General features: G+C 36.4%; 1 protein-coding gene and 1 pseudogene across 3 annotated transcripts in view; one reads left to right on the top strand and one right to left on the bottom strand.

Moving 5' to 3' along the window:
• LOC129761947 (fatty acid hydroxylase domain-containing protein 2-like) overlaps window positions 1-20,294 on the bottom strand; it is a 38,305-nt gene that overhangs the window by 11,045 nt on the left and 6,966 nt on the right. For all 3 annotated transcript variants that reach the window (XR_008740514.1, XR_008740513.1, XM_055759808.1), the window contains exons 2-3: window positions 15,692-15,885; window positions 14,931-15,635 (exon numbers count right to left, since the gene is read on the bottom strand). Coding sequence is in view for 1 of the 3 variants with exons in the window: in XM_055759808.1 (XP_055615783.1) it covers window positions 14,931-15,635; window positions 15,692-15,879 (893 nt within the window). In the remaining 2 variants the exon portion in view is untranslated. The remainder of the gene's footprint in view (window positions 1-14,930; window positions 15,636-15,691; window positions 15,886-20,294) is intronic.
• Window positions 821-5,875, top strand: LOC129761949 (uncharacterized; annotated as a pseudogene).

The following is a 20,294-nucleotide window of genomic DNA, read 5'->3' as shown; positions in this document are numbered from 1 at the left end:
TATATAAAGAGGAATGGCTTGTTATAAGTATTGTAACTTTAATTTTTTTCTACTAAGTAAACGATGAATAGCGTGTTTTGCACTAAAAATACTGAAAATCCTTCTCGTATCGGCCCCTACATAATCAATGATATCAGCCAATTTGATATGATATCGATTTCATCGCAATTATCCATAGTATCAATAATTGGTAAGCATTATCAAACATAAAATTTTCGAAGATTATCTATGACTTTGGTCAAATCGCGTGTTGAAACCATCGTAAATATACAAAACTCCAACTTTCTTACCATATACTGACGACATTCAATGGCTGAAATGAATCTAAATTGAAATAAAATGAATAATCCCAACCGAATCTTGCTTTTCAGTGCGTAAAATAAACAAACACCCTCACTTTTGTGGTTCTGAACTCTAATGTAGGTGTCGCATGAGCTGATTCAGCTTTGCGTAAATGCGACAATTAAGGTCATCCAAATGCGTTAATTACATGGTTTAGCTATGTAAATCCGATACAAATGGTGTGCAAGCATGATGTTTACAATATTTTTAAGTGTTATAATCCAGAAAAGGTCTGAATACGTGCCAAATAATCATCTGGTGATTGATTAAAAATTAGCTCAAATTATTTTTCATTATTTCATTGAGTTCAACTTTTGGTTTAGTAAGATCGTTAACAAAACAATCTATATATATAAAAATGGATTTCTGTCTGTCTGTCTGTCTGTCTGTCTGATTCTTATGGACTCGGAAACTACTGAAGCGATCAATATGAACATTGGTATGTTCATATTGTTCATATTTGTAGGGCCGGGGAACGTTTTCGTGATAGTTTGAAACCCATCCCCCCTCTCAAAGGGGGCGGGCTGTCATACAAATTAAACTCAAATTTCTACATTACTCGGAAATTAATCAAGCAAATGAAACCAAATTTTGCATGTGAAGGTTTTATGGTGCAATAAATGATTCTATGGTGGTTAGATACTCCTCCCCTCTCTCTTAGGTGGGGCTGCCATACAAATGAAACACAAATTTCTGCATAACTGGAGAATTAATCAAGAAAATGAAACCAAATACGGCATGTGGAGGTTTTAGGGTGCAATAAAAGTCTTTACGGTGGTTAGACACTCCACCCCCCCCCCTCTCTCTCTAAGGGGGAGCTGCCATACGAATGAAACTCAAATTTCTACATTACTCGAGAATTAGTCAATCAAATGGAACCAAATTTTACATGTGGAGGGATAATGACTGTCATCAGCTCAAAGTCTCTATAATCCAATTTGATGTTTAGTAATTCAGTGTTTTAATGTCGCTCTAGACAGCGAGCAATCAACAGTACATGTTGATTTTGAGCTAATTTGAAAATCTGCTGAAATTGTCGTCTTATTGATTTGCGATCGTTTCGTGTCCCTTCACTCAGCGAAGGCATTCATTCATCGGCCCTTGTCAGTGCTGTCAAATTAATTAGAATTATTATAATGGTTGTTTCCCCAAGGTTATAATTTCGTAGTCCTACTTATTTGCGGTCCGTGACACCTTTGACTAATGTGTGTTTGTGGCCCATCCAAAGAAAAGTTTGGATACCACTGTCCTGGAGTCTTCCGCTCAAATGCCGTCCAAGTCGTTCTTCACGAACCATATCTCCTTCTCTTATAAAGCACGTACTGCTCAAACTTCTCTCAAATCGCGCAAACTTTTCCTATGAACGTTCTTAAACTGCGTAAACGCTCCTCCCTAATCTACCAAACTCTACATCTTCTTCAAACTTCATGAGCTCATCCTCTCAATACACCCAATTTGCTCACTATCTCCATTGTACCTTCCAAATTCTACTTCTCCCTCAAAAGCCTCAAAGTAGTTAAGCCATGCCAGAGTCCTGGCACCCCTATCTCAACCAGTGCAAATTTAGCGTAGGCAGCATAAAACTAGGCCCGCGGCTCACGTATCAAAGTAAATAAAATACCAGGTATATTACTCTCCGCTTTTTTCATGTAGTGGTAGGCAAAGAAAAAAAGCAAAAAATAGTTTTAGGAGAATCCGCGATAACAGTGGCAGTGATTTTAAAACTAGCTTCTTTGTATTGGAGAGCAATATGGCGGTGTAATATACCTGGTGTTCTATTTACGTTGCTCACGTACCTCGCACATAATTCAATCGAACTGTCATGGTTAATTTTGTTTGTTTCGCAATATTTTGATGGCGTTTTCGGTGTTTCGTTTCGTGTTAACTTACAAAGTTATGTTTAATTTTTTTGAGGCGGCTGTTGGAAATCATATGTTAATCTTGTTAGGCTACGCTGATAGCACCGGTTATATGCCTTGTTAGCGAAGGAATTTTCTGCGGCAAAATGTGCCGAAGGTCACCTGCGATCATCATGCTGGACCAAGCGGAGCAAGTTTTCTACGTCTTTTAGGGTGATTAATGGCTCCGATCAGTACGATCTTACGCACTGAATCTATAATTCATTCCAGGACTGAGGCGGTTCAAATGATTTTTGTGGATATCGGCGCCTCGATGATGATACTTTTCGTTGGATTCATCGCAACAGGGCCACCCGGTATAAGGTTTATCGGGCCTGGGGCTCCCGTGTAGGTGGTTGTATATCTTGCGTCGTGTTTATGGAAATAATCTACTTACTGGAGATCGCCTGGATTTTGATTCTTTGCTTCTTTAGTATGGTTACTTTCGTGTTCACTATTTTCTGGAACATTTGTGAGAACCCGGATCTGCGGTCCCATCGGAGCGATATAGTTTTGACGTAATTTTGTAAGTGTGTATTATTACTCGTGGAAAAAACGCTTGTTGATGAATTTGTTTTAAATTCAGATTTTATGTTCTCTGCCGGGATATGAAAATTCGTGACCAGAGCAAGGTTGAAGCTTTCTGCAGAGATGTGGAAAAGTGTGAAATCATGTTCATTATCGCTACTGTAAGCTATTCGCTGATTATCCTCAGTTTGGTGCAATATGTGCTTGGCAGTAAATTATGCACATATTCGGATCATGAAAAGTTCCAGGAGCTTCGGGAGATGCAGAATCTGATCGAAATGGAATACACCGCTTTGTCCGAAGGGTCGTTTTGAGGATACGACCCAGGGAATTTTGTTCGAGCACAGCACTTGATATTGCCAGCAAGTCACGCAACCGATTTGCAAAAAAAAAAAAATTATATAAAAATGTCTCAGATGTTCTTACATTCGTTCGTATAATCATTGTATCGTACTATTCGGGTGAATAAGTTGACATAACTCCCGATTCTTTGATCAGTATTCATTAAGTATTAAACTTTACGTTATTACAAATGACCATTATTGTAGCTCCAATCGTTTGTTCCATATCTGTTAAATTCTTTCTACGTAAATCATATGTAAAACATAAAAAAGTTTGTTTCTCTCATTTACGCCAAATTTCTCAACGTATAACTTTTATCTGACTTGTCTTTCTATGCGCACATTTCTTTACACTATGCTCTTCTTTGTTACTATCAATAATTACATCAATGGGACACAGGTTTTGAATCCGATAAAACTACGGAAAGAAGGAAACAAGTAAGCAAGTGTAGGATTTTGGTTTCGTTGTCGGCACCAAGTGAATTTTTCAGGATGGTTTTGTCCCTGTATTTAGAACCAGAAAAAAAAATGGAACAAATAACTTATACTAGGGGATAAACTTTCGGTTTTGAAATGAAATTTCCTGCATCTATGCATCTGAATCGCATTATAATAACATGATAACAATAACCAGATTGATAACTGTTTTATACAATCGACTATCCGAGTGTATTTAAATTAGCATAGTAAATAAATGAAAAAAAAGGCACCTTATTTGATTTTTTTCATATCGCAGCAAACTACATTTGTACTGTGTTTAGTTTCTCAAACATCTAAATGATAAGGAGAAAGTAACGTAAGTTCCCCGACCAATAAATGCTTGGAGGACACACGTGGAAAATCAACAGCCATGGGAGCAACTCGAAGAGACGTTCGTAAGATCTTGACCAATAATGTCACCAGCGTATCGAATTCGCCTAATAAATGGATATGTTTTGAAAAAAATATATTTTATTTTACTCGAACTATACTTTTTACGGTTTTGTTTCTCTGAAATAATTGTAGTGGATGTCATTTTTGAGGAAGCATGTTGGTTACTGTTCCCTAGCTCGTAGCCTCGTCTGGTTGAACCTGGTAAATCGGATTCATCAGATTTGCTGGTGGCTTGGGTGGATGCACCTGACAGGTACGAATTCTCAAGATTGATGTCATAAGCTTGACTGTTCAAGCCAAACACAGCAGGAATACTTGGCGTTTGCAGGTCGGGATCTTGAGAACGCAAAAGCAAATTTTCCCTGGATAAACCCGACGAATTGGATTTCGAATGGCCGGAAACTTGGAACTCATCATTCAGATTGAATGAGTCTGATGTGTTTGATACGTCAAGCGTTTTAATATTTTCAGACGAATGTTTATTGCCAAAGGCGGTAGCTAAATTTAACGAAAAAATTTGATTGTATATGAAGTCTAAGAAACATATTGTTGTACCTGATGCGTCGGATTTGCGTCCTACTTCTGGATCCAGAAGAGATACGTTACGGTGGGTGTGACTTTGGTGTGATAAACAGGAACTATATGAATCCTTCGAACTATAAACACATGCTCCGTTGAGTGGATCGGATATGAGAAACTCACTTTGTGTTAGGAATAAATGAACAATATTTGGTAGTTGTAGCCTGCAGTACCTTTACGTAAATAAATGAATGCCTGTCAGGTTTTTGGCAATAACCAAAAACAGTGGGAACAGCTGCATCGGTTAAATATAGTTGGGTTCCGCGAGAATAGTAGGAGTTGCGAGTGAAATGTTTTGAACAAACTCTCACTGTTTTAAAGTTAATGGAGTCGATATTAATGCAAATATTTTCAGCATTTGCAATAGCTTGAAGCCAACGATTCCGTTGGTCAGTTTTCTTCGGGAAACTATGTTTGGATACCCATCCGGATGCTTCATTTGTTAATTTGCGATTAAAATCACTGTGGCAGGATCGCACGAAGCACTTCATTTTATTATTTTGATGTTAATTTATTTCAATAAGACACGATCGTAGTGATATTGGACAACTTGAGTAGAAACTGTTGAAATGCACCAATCTGATGACGTTGTACGTTGCGTATGATGAGTTTGTTTGTAAACATTTTATAAACAAAAACAAAGGTTATGATTTTTATGCTCGTGATTTTCTATGCTGGCTACGAAGAGGCGGCCATCTTGACAATCCCCTGAGCCATGCCACTCAAAAAATCAAATGAATCCCATGGCAAACGCGTTCAGTGGGAAGTTCACCGAGTACGGTAACATAAAGTACGAACACATATGGAAGCTCGCACCAAATCTGAGCGCACTTGCAAGATGCAGGCGCATGAATCACAACAGTATACATGAAAGAGAGCAAAAAACAGGAAGTGGGTTATATCTATGGTATAACCGCGAGGGTGACGTAGGACTATCGTTGATTTAGAGATCATTTGTTTGAAGTTGAATCTGAATTCATTCTGAATGAATGAAAATTTGGGGGACTTCGAAAACGAGAGCGTTACGTTGGAGGCACAAGGTTTTATGCATCCAATATTGGATACGGAAATATCCTACTGATGGGGAAGAATAATCTTCAGAAGCTATCCTGTTAATTGCAATTGAAATAACAAAACCAAATGTATTTGGTCACAGTGTTACATGGATAGAAAACATTAAAATAAACTCTTTCACATGAATGTAATTTTAAATTCCCAGAGGAACTGGCAGATTATTTTCAGTAACGATTAGATATTACCACATTTTCCTCGATACTGGAAGCCCACCAGTGGTTAATGCTAACTCGATAACCATCTGTTAATAGCACTTGATTGAAAAATATTTGGTCACAGTGTTACATGGATAGAAAACATTCAAATAAACTCTTTCACATGAATGTATTTTTAAATTCCCAGAGGAACTGGCAGATTATTTTCCGGATCTTTCTCGATGCTGAATGGCATCCAAACGGAAAGAATTCCGCGCGTGTATGTGTGTGTGTGTAACGGCTGCTTCGAGATCTTCCCGGGGAACCGTTTGTGGCATCACTCTCCTCCTGATGGATTCCCTTCTGGCCTAAGGTGCACAAACAGGCTCTTGGTGACACCGTTCATTCGCGCTTTCATGATAAACGAAGAGCTTCAACACAACAGCGACAACATGCTCCAATCGCTGTTCAATTAGAACTGAATGGATTTCCGAGCGGCGCTCGCTTATATACCGATTGGTGATTTCAATAGCCTGTTTTGAAAGCAATTTTAAGACTATTGAAACAAGTTTTTGGATCAGAAAGTAACAAGTATAGAACGCGTAGACATTTTATCTTTCGAATGACGTGTTTATCATACCATTTCGTTCAGTTGTTTAGGAGATATTAACGCTCAAAATCTCGGTCTCCGGCGTAACGCTTTAGTTTTCGAAACTTTGATTTTACACCCCGGTATAGAAATGAAAGACGTAGTCCTACGTCAAAAAAAATCGTTTCTATTTCCATGTTTTTATTTCATTAAATTTCTCTAGTGGCCATCATCAATCGTAGAAACCAGAGTTCCTCAATCTCATATCATGATCGAATCTCATATGATTGTAAGCGAAACAGTAGGAAACACATGGAGCAGGAACGCTGTAGGGGTAGCAGCACGGGCCGGAATAGCAGCATCCTCCGTAGGGTCCACAATCGTACAGATTTGGTAAAGTTCCACCGGGATACATCTTTCAGCGATTGAATGCGGGGATGCGTGATGGTTACTTCTTAATTTTTTCGATTCTCCCAGAAACTGGTAATTTGGGTCCGTATAAACGGTGATAATTTTCAACTTTTTCAATTTTCTGTCAACTTGATATTCATGGCCAACTGTGACTGATGAAGTGATATGCAAAAAAAACTGTTCGAAATATTCACAACCACACTGAAGTTAATTTGCAATCAGATTTCATGTGCGAAAAATAGATAAAAGTTGATCCACAGGATTTAGCCTATTATTGTGTAAGTACTCCAAATGTTAATTATTTTCTGGAACCTTAAATCAGAAATATAAAATTATAAGATTGTGCTTATCAACCGATGACTGTTTGTAAGCATGGAGTTAAATATTCGAGCCACATTCCGATCGAAAAAAAATATTGTATAAAATTAATCGGACCGAATCAACAATGTATCTATTCTAACTTTGAGCCGGGCGAAAATCGACAGTAACTAAAGGGCTGAGCTTGAGCTTGAGCTTGGGTAGACGGTACAATTCGTAGTTGCTCTCCGTGATTGACCTGAACCAACCAAATTGCACAAAGAACACACAGAATGACACTTGGGACTAGTAAATCATTCTCGTTGTGCAATTTTCGGTGATTCGAGCTTTCAATGGTCAATAACGACGCCGGTCACGTCCTTACAGTCACCAGGGGAAGGGAAGGAATGTTAGTATGATATTCGCCGCCCGAAGGCCAGAAGGGTCGCCTCTATAGCGTGGTTCCCTAGCGTTCATCATGGAAGGGATAGTTGTTAGTGGGAATGGTTAACAAAAATCAGGATTCACCGTGGTAAGTGATGTGATTCTAAAAACGTGAACTCTCAGCTATTCGGCGAAATGAGATTTAAAAAATATACATTCTAATCGAATCGGTCATGCATTTCGTTATTCGTCGTGCGTAGTACATAGATATTTTTCCTGACCTGAGAAGGCCATAAAAACTCTCGATCTATATATTTTTATTCAATCGAGGAGACCAAGGGTCAATTTTCAACCTGAGAAGGTCGCTAAGAAACCCTTTTAGAATTTCTCCAATCGACAATATATTCTCAACCGGAAAAGATCACCGAGGAAATTCTTTCAATTTCGCTAAAACTAAAACTTGTATTACTACCGAGGTTATTTTTAAACCTATATTTTGTGATTCATCACTAGTATTATGTTTTAAAATTATGTAAACCCAGTGTCTGATATTATCTCTAGTCAACCTGAAGAGGTGACCGATGAAACCTAATCATAACGGCGGAAAGTCTATAATCTATTGAAAACCTGAGAAAGTAACCTAGAGAGCTAATCTAAAATCAATCGACCTGGCGATGCATTCCGTTGCTCATTGCGCATACGCTTCATAGATATCACTACAGAAGAGAGTTACATTTAGGAAACCTGAGAAGGTAACCGATGGAATCCCTCTAAAACTAGAAACTAATCGACTTGGTGATATACTCAGTTATTCATCGTGTGTGCTTTTTTTTTATTGAGTTCCAATCGTAAAGGCGGATAGTAATTATATTTTGGAAACCTAAGAAGGTAACCGAGGGAACTACTTTGGAAATATTCATTCCGGTTATATGTTCCATTATGCACCGCGCGTACGCTTTATAGAAATCTAATTATGGCGACGAAAAGTTGTCTTTGGGGAATCTGAGAAGGTAATCTAGAGAATTTATCTAAAATCAATCGCACTCTTTATAACTTTATCATTCGCGACGGCAGGAACAGATCAAAGAATTAACGAATGAGAAAATAAAAGAATCAATTAATAAAAAGGATTATAAAATTGAAGGGTTGGGGAGTTACAGAATTAAAGGGTGAAACAAAAAGGAGAATGAAAAAATTAAAAATCCAAGAATTAAATCAATAAGGATTTTAACATTGAAGAATAAAATAGTTGAAGCATTTAGAATTAAATAATTAAAGCATTAGAGAAATAATGTATTAATGAGTTAAAGAATTAAGAATTAATGAATTAAATAACTACGGGGTTACATGATCACCAGTGCACATTTATAAACGCGACAATAGATTTAAGATCATACACACAAATACTTACATGGATACCTATATAAACATAATTATTCTTACTTGTACATATATAAACGCTGATAACATATTATATATACATATGCTACAGATAGTGCTGACGTTATGTTTAATACATCTATAAAATTATCACAAAAGCTAGTGAAAATACATCTATAATAATGATCATTTATTGCTGTTTGACATAAATACATTATTATAATAGAGAAAAATATTGCAGCATGGAGCAAAGCACATAGCTCTCATTCAGCGTTATAAGATGCGGTGTATGTTTCCAGCAGATCTACATCTATTCGTAAAACGGTCAATATTTGAAAACACTATAATTCTGAAATATGTCCATGATAGTAATATCTTACAATGATAATTCCTACTTATAATCTCTATTCTACTTATAGCGACAATTCCTATAAAGTAGAGTAAACACTAATGAAAATGTCTGGCGAACTATATTTGTCCTTGCATATTCCACCATTCGATCCAGCGAGGAGAACCCTCCGTCAAAGATAGAACCTCTGCCCTAATACTATAACAGACATACTTTCTATTGGTTGTTTATGTTAAGAGTCATCTTTGAAGAAGAAACATCAAACAACTCGCAAATTCAACCAGCTTCCCAACCATATTTTTAGTCTGAATATATGATAATTAATTCTTGCGCGTATTTGGTATGCATATAAACTTTCTTCGAATTAATACTTTCAATCAAGTCCATTCAGTTCGATCAACTTTGCTTTCAGAGAACATACAATTCGATAGCAATTGTTTGCACACCGTAGACTTCGAGATTTGTCTTCCCTTCATAATAGCAGTTTGCCACCAAGGTTGGTTGAAACCTAAGACAAGACGTGACAACTGGCTTCTTACTCTTCTTTCTGCATTTTCGTCGACCAAGTGCTAGATAACAGGAAAGCGAGATGTGAAGGTTGCCAAATGTTATAAAATTTCGGAAGATTATTTTCCCATGAAAAACATGTGTTCTTCGTATCATGTATTTTCTGAGCTGCACATTTTTTTTGTATTAATTGTTCAACCGAATGTCACATATTTCAAACAATAAGTACTTTCCTGTTATTTTGGTATGCAAAAAAATTAAATGTGAAAAATTAAATAGAAAACGTAGATTTGATAGTTGGAGTATATTTTATTTATCAAGAGACTATGGGCCTTACCGTTTACTCTTCACGATGAAATCAAAATGAACGACACGCCATTAAATTTCGTTTCACGAGTTAAAGAAAATGATGAGTTTTTAGGTGGAATTGAACCTTTTCAAATAGAAATTATGAATAAAAATTTCGTATCAAATTAGTGTTCAATGTGAATGAAAAACTTTGCTTTCTTCATTTGGTAAAATAATCTCGTACAAAAATTGTATCTGAAGATAATTTTATATTATAATGATAAGTTTTAGTGAGAATTTCGGAAAGTGTATAGAAAAAAGCTCAAGTAAGGGTAAGAAAGACGTGCTTCAAGTAAATAAATAACGCCAGGTAAAAATTTTCATTCAGATTTTAACAATTTAAAAGTGCCTTCGGGCCGAGTAGTTAGACTTGTTAAAAACCAATTTCGTATCCATATGTCGACACCGTATCGTTGTCATCGCGGATACAATTCATTTCGTTTTCACCGTGAAGTGTATACAGGAATAAGGCTTTATAATTGAACTTTGATATCGTTCAAACACTAACAGTACTGAAATATTGATAAAATAATACATTCCCAAAATATAACATAGCGTTTATTCAGGTTTTTATTTGTTGGTATGTATGCTTTATTCAGGTTCCAACACGATTTATGCTTTACGGTTGGAAAATAATTGAATGTTCATCTCTGCTAGGCCGCTGCTATTATACTATGCTAGAATACAAGAGAATCACAAAAAGATGGAGGGTGGAAATTCCGATGCAATGTTTCCCTCTTCAGGAACTGAACACCGGACGTAATAGTAACGAAAACTTACAAAGAATCCATAATAGAAATTTTTGCTAAAATGAAATGTGAATGCAACTATTATTCAATGTTGAATATATTTGGCAACACTGTGAAAATGTTGGAAATCCCATTTTTGTATATTTATCTTTGTCAATTATTTTCCTCATCAACCAATCAGAAGCCGAGTTGCAAGTGGTCCGAGTTTGACAGAAGTGGTGGTCCGGAATCGGCCCCCTATTGTCATGTCTCGTCTCAGGTTGAAACTAGTTTTATTTTATGAAATCTTAGTGCAGACTCTGTATACATTTCCAGTACACAATGGAGCAGATTGTGGATATACAAGGCAATCGATATTGGCTTGTGATCATTCCCGGTGATGGGGATTGTTTGTTTGGAGCAATTACGCATCAAATGAATGGGATAGCTTCATCACAATCGCTCTATTCTCTGCTCAAACATCATCTGAGAGATATAGCAGTGAATGAAATAAATTCCAATAGCAGTCTATATCATGAGCATCTTGCTGCATATGCCGCAGAGTTTGTCCACGGTAATATCAGAGAAGAGAAGTGGAACTTGAGAGAAAAAAGTGGCAACGATTTGTGGCAAGAAAATGTAAACAGTGAAAAAATTGACAGATAGTTTACGCTCTAAAACTTGAACATAATGTAAAGATGTCTCTAAAAGGATGGGAGACATCATATATAAGGTGGGAGGTTCGTATATAATGTTATTAATGTTAGCATCATCATGATAAACACGGCGGATGGGATAGAAATTACGAACTGAAATTGAATAAAATATACATATAGACGCTAAAACGCTGTGGATAGATATTATAATGCATTTTTATCGGTTTATGTATAATGCATTATCAAAATAAATCCATATGTATTGCAATCATAACTTGCTGTGCTATTCATAACAACATTTATGGTCGTATTCCACCAATGATGACAAATGTGTAATTTACGGATGAAGCTTCGCCATAAAAACTGAACAATGAATAAATAAAATTAAAATGTGGTAAGAGCATCAGTTGAAATATTTTAAAGCATTCTCATCGGAATAAATTGAATGATACAATAATTATACGACTAAATAATGTAGGTACGCTTAAAAAACAACATAAAAATATGATTTCTGAATATTTTTTTTCAGTGTTGAACACACCCCATAAAAAGCTATTTTTATTTTTTTAAATACCCTCTGTTGGTATTGTATCTAGAATTTACAAGGTAATAAAAGGTTAACGTCAATTAGTTTCTAGTAATCAGTTTTTTAGTTGCAGGAGAAATTAACACCAAACTACATTTTTTTAGTATTATATATAGATTCCATGCCAAACCGAAATAGTGGTTCTCAGATTTTCGTGTAAATTGGTAGTTTTGTTCCTTTTCGTTAAATATTAGATCTCATTCCATTTTAGGGTGGTTCGAAAAATCTAGTTTTTTCCTTTTTTCCAAAAATATTTTTTTTTTAGATTCATATCTTTTGAACTACTAAACCGATTCAGATGATCGACATATCAAATTGGCCAGCTAGCCAGTTTTTTTAAATACTATACTTGCAAAAAAAATAATTTTGTTTTCTTGATTATTGATCGTAACTGTTCTTTATACTTTTCATTCAAGGGCGCTATGTTTTCTATATTTTTTCTCGAAAGCTGAGGATTTTTTAGATAACATATCCAAAAATATGTTCTTCGTTTTTAAATTATGATTTTTCAAAATGAACCGATGGTTCAAAAAGTCATTTTTCTCCTTTTTTCCTAAAATGACGTTTTTTAAAAATTCATAACTTTTATCTACTGAATCGATTCATATAATCGACATAGTTAATTTAAGTCAATAATTTCACACGTGCAAATTTTTTTTTTATTTATGAAAAACAGATACAATTATTAATCACGAAAACAAAAACAATTTTTACGCAAATGCAATATTTTTCCAAAATTTATCTTTCGTTTTATTATTTCTCGAACAACTCTGAATTCTTGGCTTTAATTTGATATATCGATCATCTGAATCGCTCTAGCAGTTCAAATGTTATGAATTTTTGAAAATAGGAAAAAGGGGAAGAAATTAATATTCCGAACTATCGGTTAACTCTAAAAAGTTATAACTCAAAAAAGAAAAAAGGTTTTATCTAATTTTGAGTAAAAAATATAAATGTGTAAAAAAATCCTCAGTTTTCGAGAAAAAATATAGAAAAATATAGCGCCGTTGGTCCCGAAACCATGTAAGCTATAAAAACGGATACAATCAAGAATTACGAAAACAAAATTCAAATTTCCTGGAAGTTTGATATTTTTCCAAAAAGACTAGCTAATTTACTTCAATTTGATGTATCGATCATCTGAATCGGCTTAGTGGTTCAAAAGTTATGAGTTTTTGATAAAAGTCATTTTGGGAAAAAGTGAAGAAATCGAATCACCCAAAAAATAATAATACAGGTTAAATGTTTTACCATAACGAAAACAAGCTACCAATTTTCCAAAAATCAGAAAACCAATATATCAGTTTGGCATGGAATGGCTGAAGTAATGCTGCAATAGTTCACAAATTTCAAAGTTCGCGTTTTTCTTGTTGTTTTTCATGTCTTTTAGTGCGGCCATAATAATAATTATAATTACTGCATTTGGATTGATGCTAGAAAATATCATTAACTTCCTTGAATAGTGGCTGTGATATAATTCACTTTATATATGTATATATATTAATAAATGTTTTCAAACGAACACATTTGTCAAACAAACTGCAAAACTAAATTCTTTTATACTGTGCCTTCATTTTTTGAGTTCAACGTTCAAAGACCCTTCAATAAAAATGGCATTGGAACAACATAGTAAAACTGACATACAATTATGACAGATGATTGCTTTTTGATTGGCGCGTGCTCCAACTGGTGAACCGCCAATTAAAAGGCACTCCAACTAAAAAAATGGCCAATAAGCAAATGGTACTGTAAAACTGTGAAAAATATATAAAAAATATACAATCTAAGACTCTTTTTGTCGTTTATGAGTTTGTTTTTTTTTAAGTTACTGCTTGGCATGTTTGCGGATAACGGAAAGATATGATATGTTGGTTTGAAAGTTAAGAATTGGAAAAAAAAATATAGAACTCATGTGAATGGAGACAACTTTTGTGTACAGCACATGCCACTAGGGCCTTTTGCTGAATAAGTAAGTAAGATTTCTTACAAAACGTCATAACTTTACAACCATTGAGTCGATTTCAAAAATCGTCATATCAAATGAAATCTTATTCTTTTATGAATCAACTTTAATCTGTCATTCAAACAAACTCAAAAATTAAATACTACAGAAAAATTTTAATTATAACGCTTAGAGAATTTGCGACTTAATTTTCCACAATTCGCTCTTTCACACCAAATTTTTATCTTGTCGCAATTTTAAACCTCTCAAATTGAATTGTTAAAATGATAGGTCAAAGAACGAAAAGCAGGAGAAATTAACAAATAATGGAGGGTAAATAATAAAGCAATATTAATCATGGATTTTTAATAACCATCTCAGAAAAATATTGAAACAAAACATTCCTTTTTTAATTTCTCTTCCAAATTTTGATAAAATTGCACTGAATAGTTAAATAAGAGCAATATTAATATTTGAATAAACTTATGTAATTATAAACATGTTTATATAAACCTTCCCATCTTCTCATTCTTCATTAAAGACCTTGCGTCAAGACAGCTAGAAATCCATACACTCTCAAATCAAGTGTGCCTGAAAAAATTATATTCTTCACGAAAACAAGCGATGAAAATGTGGACACTTTTTAGTCAGTAAATTGTATGGAGTTCCACTGCTGTGGTAATATGCCAATTTCCAACAAAATTGACTTATATATAAGACAGTTACGGTCAAGTGGATTTTGGGCAGGAGCTGAATGCATAGCAGCTTTGTCAAATCATTCTAAATGTTCAACTCAGGTGATTCAGGATAATGCGAAAATAGAGTTCAGCCCAATACTCTCCGAAAATTTAGAGCATGAGATCCCAAAATATAAAATATTTTATCGAGGATACGGCGGTGAACGAAATCATTATGATAGCAGAAAATCAACAGTAACTAAAGGACGCGAAAAAAAAATCCATAAAAAAAATCGTCGGTACTCACTTCAGGTGGTGAAAATCGTGCGCCTCCGGACTGGGGAAGAACGGCAAATGGTACCCCGAGTGGGCGTTCAACGTCGACAGAATCACCAGCGTGAACCAGAGCCAGGCGACCGCCACATGGCTGCCGAGCATGAAAATCCCCAAAAACGGTGGCACCAGATTGCTGAACACGTGCTCGATCGGATGGCAGTAGATGGCGGTGATGGCAATCGGTGCAGTCCACTCGTGGTGCTGCTTGTGGATGTACTTGTAGATATACTTATTGTGCAGCAATCGGTGCGCATAGTAGAAGCCAATTTCCTCGATGAAAATGCAAAAGGCGAGCTCCGCCAGCACCCAGTGGAAGGTTGGTAGCTCCCGGAGATCGTTGAGTCCACGGAAACGCATCGCCTGGTACATGAGGACCGCCATCGGAACTCCGATGACGGTTTGATTCATCAGCACCGTCGCGATAACCTTCATCAGTCGGGTTCTGTCGACCGGCTCGTTCGTGCCTGGTTGCATTTTGTAGCGACGAATACAGGCCGGCTTGCAGGTGATGTCAAACATGGTGTAGATCCCTCCGAAGAACCAGTACACGAACATGGTGAAGAGGGTCGTACTCAGCACCCACAGAGTGGCGGGGTCTTCCCCCGTAAAATCGATAAAGCGATCCCATTGGGCTTGCCAGAAATCCCCCGATGCACCCCAGAAACGTTGCAGGTGCCTGTTTTGAGAAACGAAACTCAGCGCTGATCAATGAAGTCACCATATAATCCTCACCATGTTAGGGTGTTCCTGAAGGCAGCAAACCCCACCAGAAAGAAGCTTACGATGACCAGAAAACTGTACAGTGATGAGAGCAATCTCGGGTTCTGAGGCTCCAGTGGAGCATGCGGCTGCTCATTACGTTTGGTTGCCGTAGGTGGGGAAGGTTCTGATTCCCCCTCACGAACGGATGCGTCCATCATCGTGAACTGAAACAAGACGACAGAAATTAGGTAGTAAGTACAACCAGAAAAATCCTTGGTACCAAAAGCTACCATATCTTTGGTATTGCAAACATTAGAAGAATGTACATATTTTCTGTACATATTACCAACCGTATATGAAATGACTGCCACATGCAATACACATTCCTACCAACGATTGATACATTTTACTACACGTATTGGTAACTTGGACGATTATCATCCCTGCAAGAACTGCATACTTAATGAACTACCAAATATTTGTTAATGCAAACATTGGTAGAATGTACATATTTTCTGTACATACTACCCAGCAAACATTAAGTCGTATGAATAGCTATAATTGGAGGCGATATACATACAACCAAGACACATTTGTATGATATATGATGCAGATAACTAGCATATACACACAAAAGTGGAGGCGATATACGTATATGACACATTTTGTACGCATATAAAGCCGTATATAACGATATGCGATGCTTTTTGGACTGATATGCGATTTGATACGACAACGTTACCACTCAATCCATCGATGACATGGAAAATCGTGTTTTTGCATTTTATGCGATTTTAGATATATATGATCGATATTTTGATTGATATTTTATGCGATTGTGATTTGATACGAAATTATATGTGACTTATCATGTGCAAAGTTATACGATTTAATGTTTGCTGGGATACCGACCGTATGTAAAATGAATATAAGATGCAATACCCCTCCCTACCAACGGTTGGTACATTTCACTATAAGGTATTTGTAACTTCGACGATTGTCATTTTGGCAATCGCGAAGAAAATGAAGTGTCATTATTTCGATATGCATTGATGATGAAACAAGCTTTGAGTATCGCCATGAAAAATATCTATACATCTATATGGGCTTGATCATGAACGTCACTTCACGGTGAAAACGAAATGATTTGTATGGAAGGTTATATGCACTTCATTTCGTTTTCACCGTGAAGTGACGTTCGTGAACAGGCCCTGTGTTAGGGAAAGCGAGTACAAAAGTACCCGCTGCTTGCATCTATTTTGCAATACCGATTTCCCCTGGCTCCATGGTTTAGAAGTCTGTGTTAGGGGAACATCCATTCATTCCAGCGATCATACCTCAATTGTTGCGCAATCATAACTGAGTAGATTTTCGAGCAGCACTCGCTTATATACCGATTAGTGTGATTTCAATAGTATATTTTGAAAGCAATTTTAGGGCTATTGAAAACAAGTTTTTGGATCAAAAAGTAATTACACGTATAAAAATAACATATAATACGTAGACATTTTATTTTTCGAATGAAGTGTTTATCATACCAGTTCGTTCAGTTGTTTAAGAGCTATCAACGCTTCGAATCTCGTTCTCTGGCGTAACGCTTTCGTTTTCGAAACTTTGAACTTACACCCCAGTAAAGAAATGAAAGACCTACGTTAAAACAAAGTACAAAGTACTGACACAGTCCCTATGTAGAGCGATGAAACACATATCCAAAATAGAAAAACAGGAAGTGGGTTATATCTATGGTATAACCGCAAGGGTGACGTAGGACTATCGTTGATTTAGAGATCATTTGTATGAAGTTGAATCTGAAAACGAGAGCGTTACGTTGGAGGCACAAGGTTTTATGCATCCAATATTGGATACGGAAATATCCTACTGATGGGGAAGAATAATCTTCAGAAGCTATCCTGTTGATTGCGATTGATTGAAAAATCACAAAACCTAATGTATTTGGTCACAGTGTTACATGGATAGAAAACATTAAAATAAACTCTTTCACATGAATATATTTTGAAAATTCCCAAAGGAACTGGCAGATTATTTTCCAGCAATGATTAGATCTTTCCGGAACTTTCTCGATGCTGAATGGCATCCTAACGGAAAGAGTTCTGCGCGTGTATGTGTCGATCCTTCGCCATCCACCTCCTCCAGCACGTTAGGCAACGATGTTGTCTTGTCGATGTCCTCACGAAAAATGAATGTGTCTCACCACCAGAATATCGCTTAAGTATGCTTTTTGTGTGTGATTGAATCGAGAGAAGGTGTGGTTTACGATGGCAATTTGGAAGGCAAACTAGAGGGGAATGAACTCTCTGAGCTCGGAACTTTCGGCGACTGAGCAATAATCGATTGCGGGCGCATACAATATTGGATACGGAAATATCCTACTGATGGGGAAGAATAATCTTCTGAAGCTATCCTGTTAATTGCGATTGATTGAAAAACCACAAAACCAAATGTATTTGGTCACAGTGTTACATGGATAGAAAACATTCAATTAAATTCATTCACATGAATATATTTTGAAAATTCCCAAAGGAACTGGCAGATTATTTTCAGTAACGATTAGATATTTCCACATTTTCCTCGATACTGGAAGCCCACCAGTGGTTAATGCCAACTCGATAACCACCTGTTAATAGCCGCGCGTGTATGTGTGTGTAGCGATGTCTTCCCAGGGAACCGTTTGTGGCATTACTCTCCTCCTGATAGATTCCCTTCTGGCCTAGGGTGCACAAACAGGCTCTTGGTGACACCGTTCATCCGCGCTTTCATGATAAATAAAGAGCTTCACCGCAACAGCGACAACATGCTCCAATCGCTGTTCAATTAGAACTGAGTGGATTCCCGAGCGCCGCTCGCTTATATACCGATTGGTGATTTCAATAGCCTGTTTTGAAAGCAATTTTAAGACTATTGAAACAAGTTTTTGGATCAAAAAGTAACAAGTATATAACGCGTAGACATTTTATCTTTCGAATGAAGTGTTTATCATACCATTTCGTTCAGTTGTTTAGGAGCTATTAACGCTCAAAATCTCGGTCTCCGGCGTAACGCTTTCGTTTTCGAAACTTTGATTTTACACCCCGGTATAGAAATGAAAGACGTAGTCCTACGTCAAAACAAATTAATGACTGATTACTTCATCAAATATGGTCATTTTCAAATACCGCGCTAAAAAAAGTAGCACAAAAACAGGTTAACCCTTTAAAGGGTACTGACAACTATATTGCTATCAACGATATTATTTTTTTTCTCTTCTTCAACAATAAATTATCACTACTCACCCTATGTGGTAACTAGTTCTGATGTCTAGCGACATGTCTGATTTTTTTGAGCACGAAAAAATCAAAAAAATCGAGGGGTTGTATCCGAGACACGACCGCTAAGGACGTAGGACTACGCGATCTTTTTTTCGAAACACACTTCATGTGAAATATTCGCTAGTGTTCACAGCTCGAGGGAAAACATAAAACACAAAACGAGCAAAATAAGCGTCCTTTGTTGTTTCGGGCACTGAAAGATTCTGAGAATTTTCCTCAGAGGAGATGCAATACTTATACGCCAGCGACAGTTTACTCACTATGCAAGGGTGAAGTTTACTTCCCAAATACAGTTGGGACTCGATTATATATAATCGCAATTTCACTTTCAACGTTAATTTTTGAATCCAATACATAATCGAATCACAAAAATGATATTTTTCTATTAATGTTTGACATTCATACATTACTGAAAAAAATGTTTTCTTGAGATTCGATTATGTATAGGATTTGAAAATAATTGTTGAAAAAAAATGGTCGACTATATATAATCGTGTCCGATCTGTATTCTCTTTTCGGTTTTCGCCCCTTCATTGTTTCTATTCTAGCGGCTGCATAAGTTGCCCGTTATTGACAGCTCTGTTCGGGGAGGCACACAAATGAACAGAACAAATGTATGGGGAAAGGGGAATGCTTCCAATTTTCACCAATTTAAATTATATACAGACTATGTGATTGTAACGTATAGCATATCAAACAAATCTTAGAAAATTTCCGATTCGATTGGTATGCAAATCGTTAAAATCCGTTCGCAGCAAAAATAGTTATTAACGCTAACTTTATTTCATAAAAACGTGACCGGTTTTCTGATTTGGCACCCTTAATGTAAGTAGTGATCCCCGATTTTTGAAATTATTGAAATTAATCTTTTATCCACTAATCGAATACATTTCAGCAGTTTGTTATTCGATACGATTAATTGCTCCAAATAATCGATTAATCGATTAATCGTTATACTGAGAGAAATAGTTAGTTATACTAATATTTTTCATTTGTCAGAAAGCCATCTGGAAACAAAAAAGCGTTCATTCCGCCTGAAAATCAATTATTATCTTTTACGTTCCCCTAAACTCGTGAAGGAAGCTCAATTCGCGTTGACGGCATTGAGCTTCGTTTACGAGCTTAGGGGAGCGCCAGGATAAAACTGCAGTGGCCGTCCTTTTTTTTTTGCTTTGGGCTTGGATCGATTAATCGACGAAAATTACTCGTTCGCTTCGATTATTGGTTGTTCAGTATTCGTTCGATTAATAATCGATTTCTGTAGGAAGTATTCGATTAATGGTTTAATCGAACGATTATCGGGGATC

Source organism: Toxorhynchites rutilus, chromosome 1, assembly GCF_029784135.1.
Source record: "Toxorhynchites rutilus septentrionalis strain SRP chromosome 1, ASM2978413v1, whole genome shotgun sequence".
NCBI lineage: Eukaryota > Metazoa > Arthropoda > Insecta > Diptera > Culicidae > Toxorhynchites > Toxorhynchites rutilus.
This window is presented reverse-complemented; position numbering and strand designations above follow the sequence as displayed.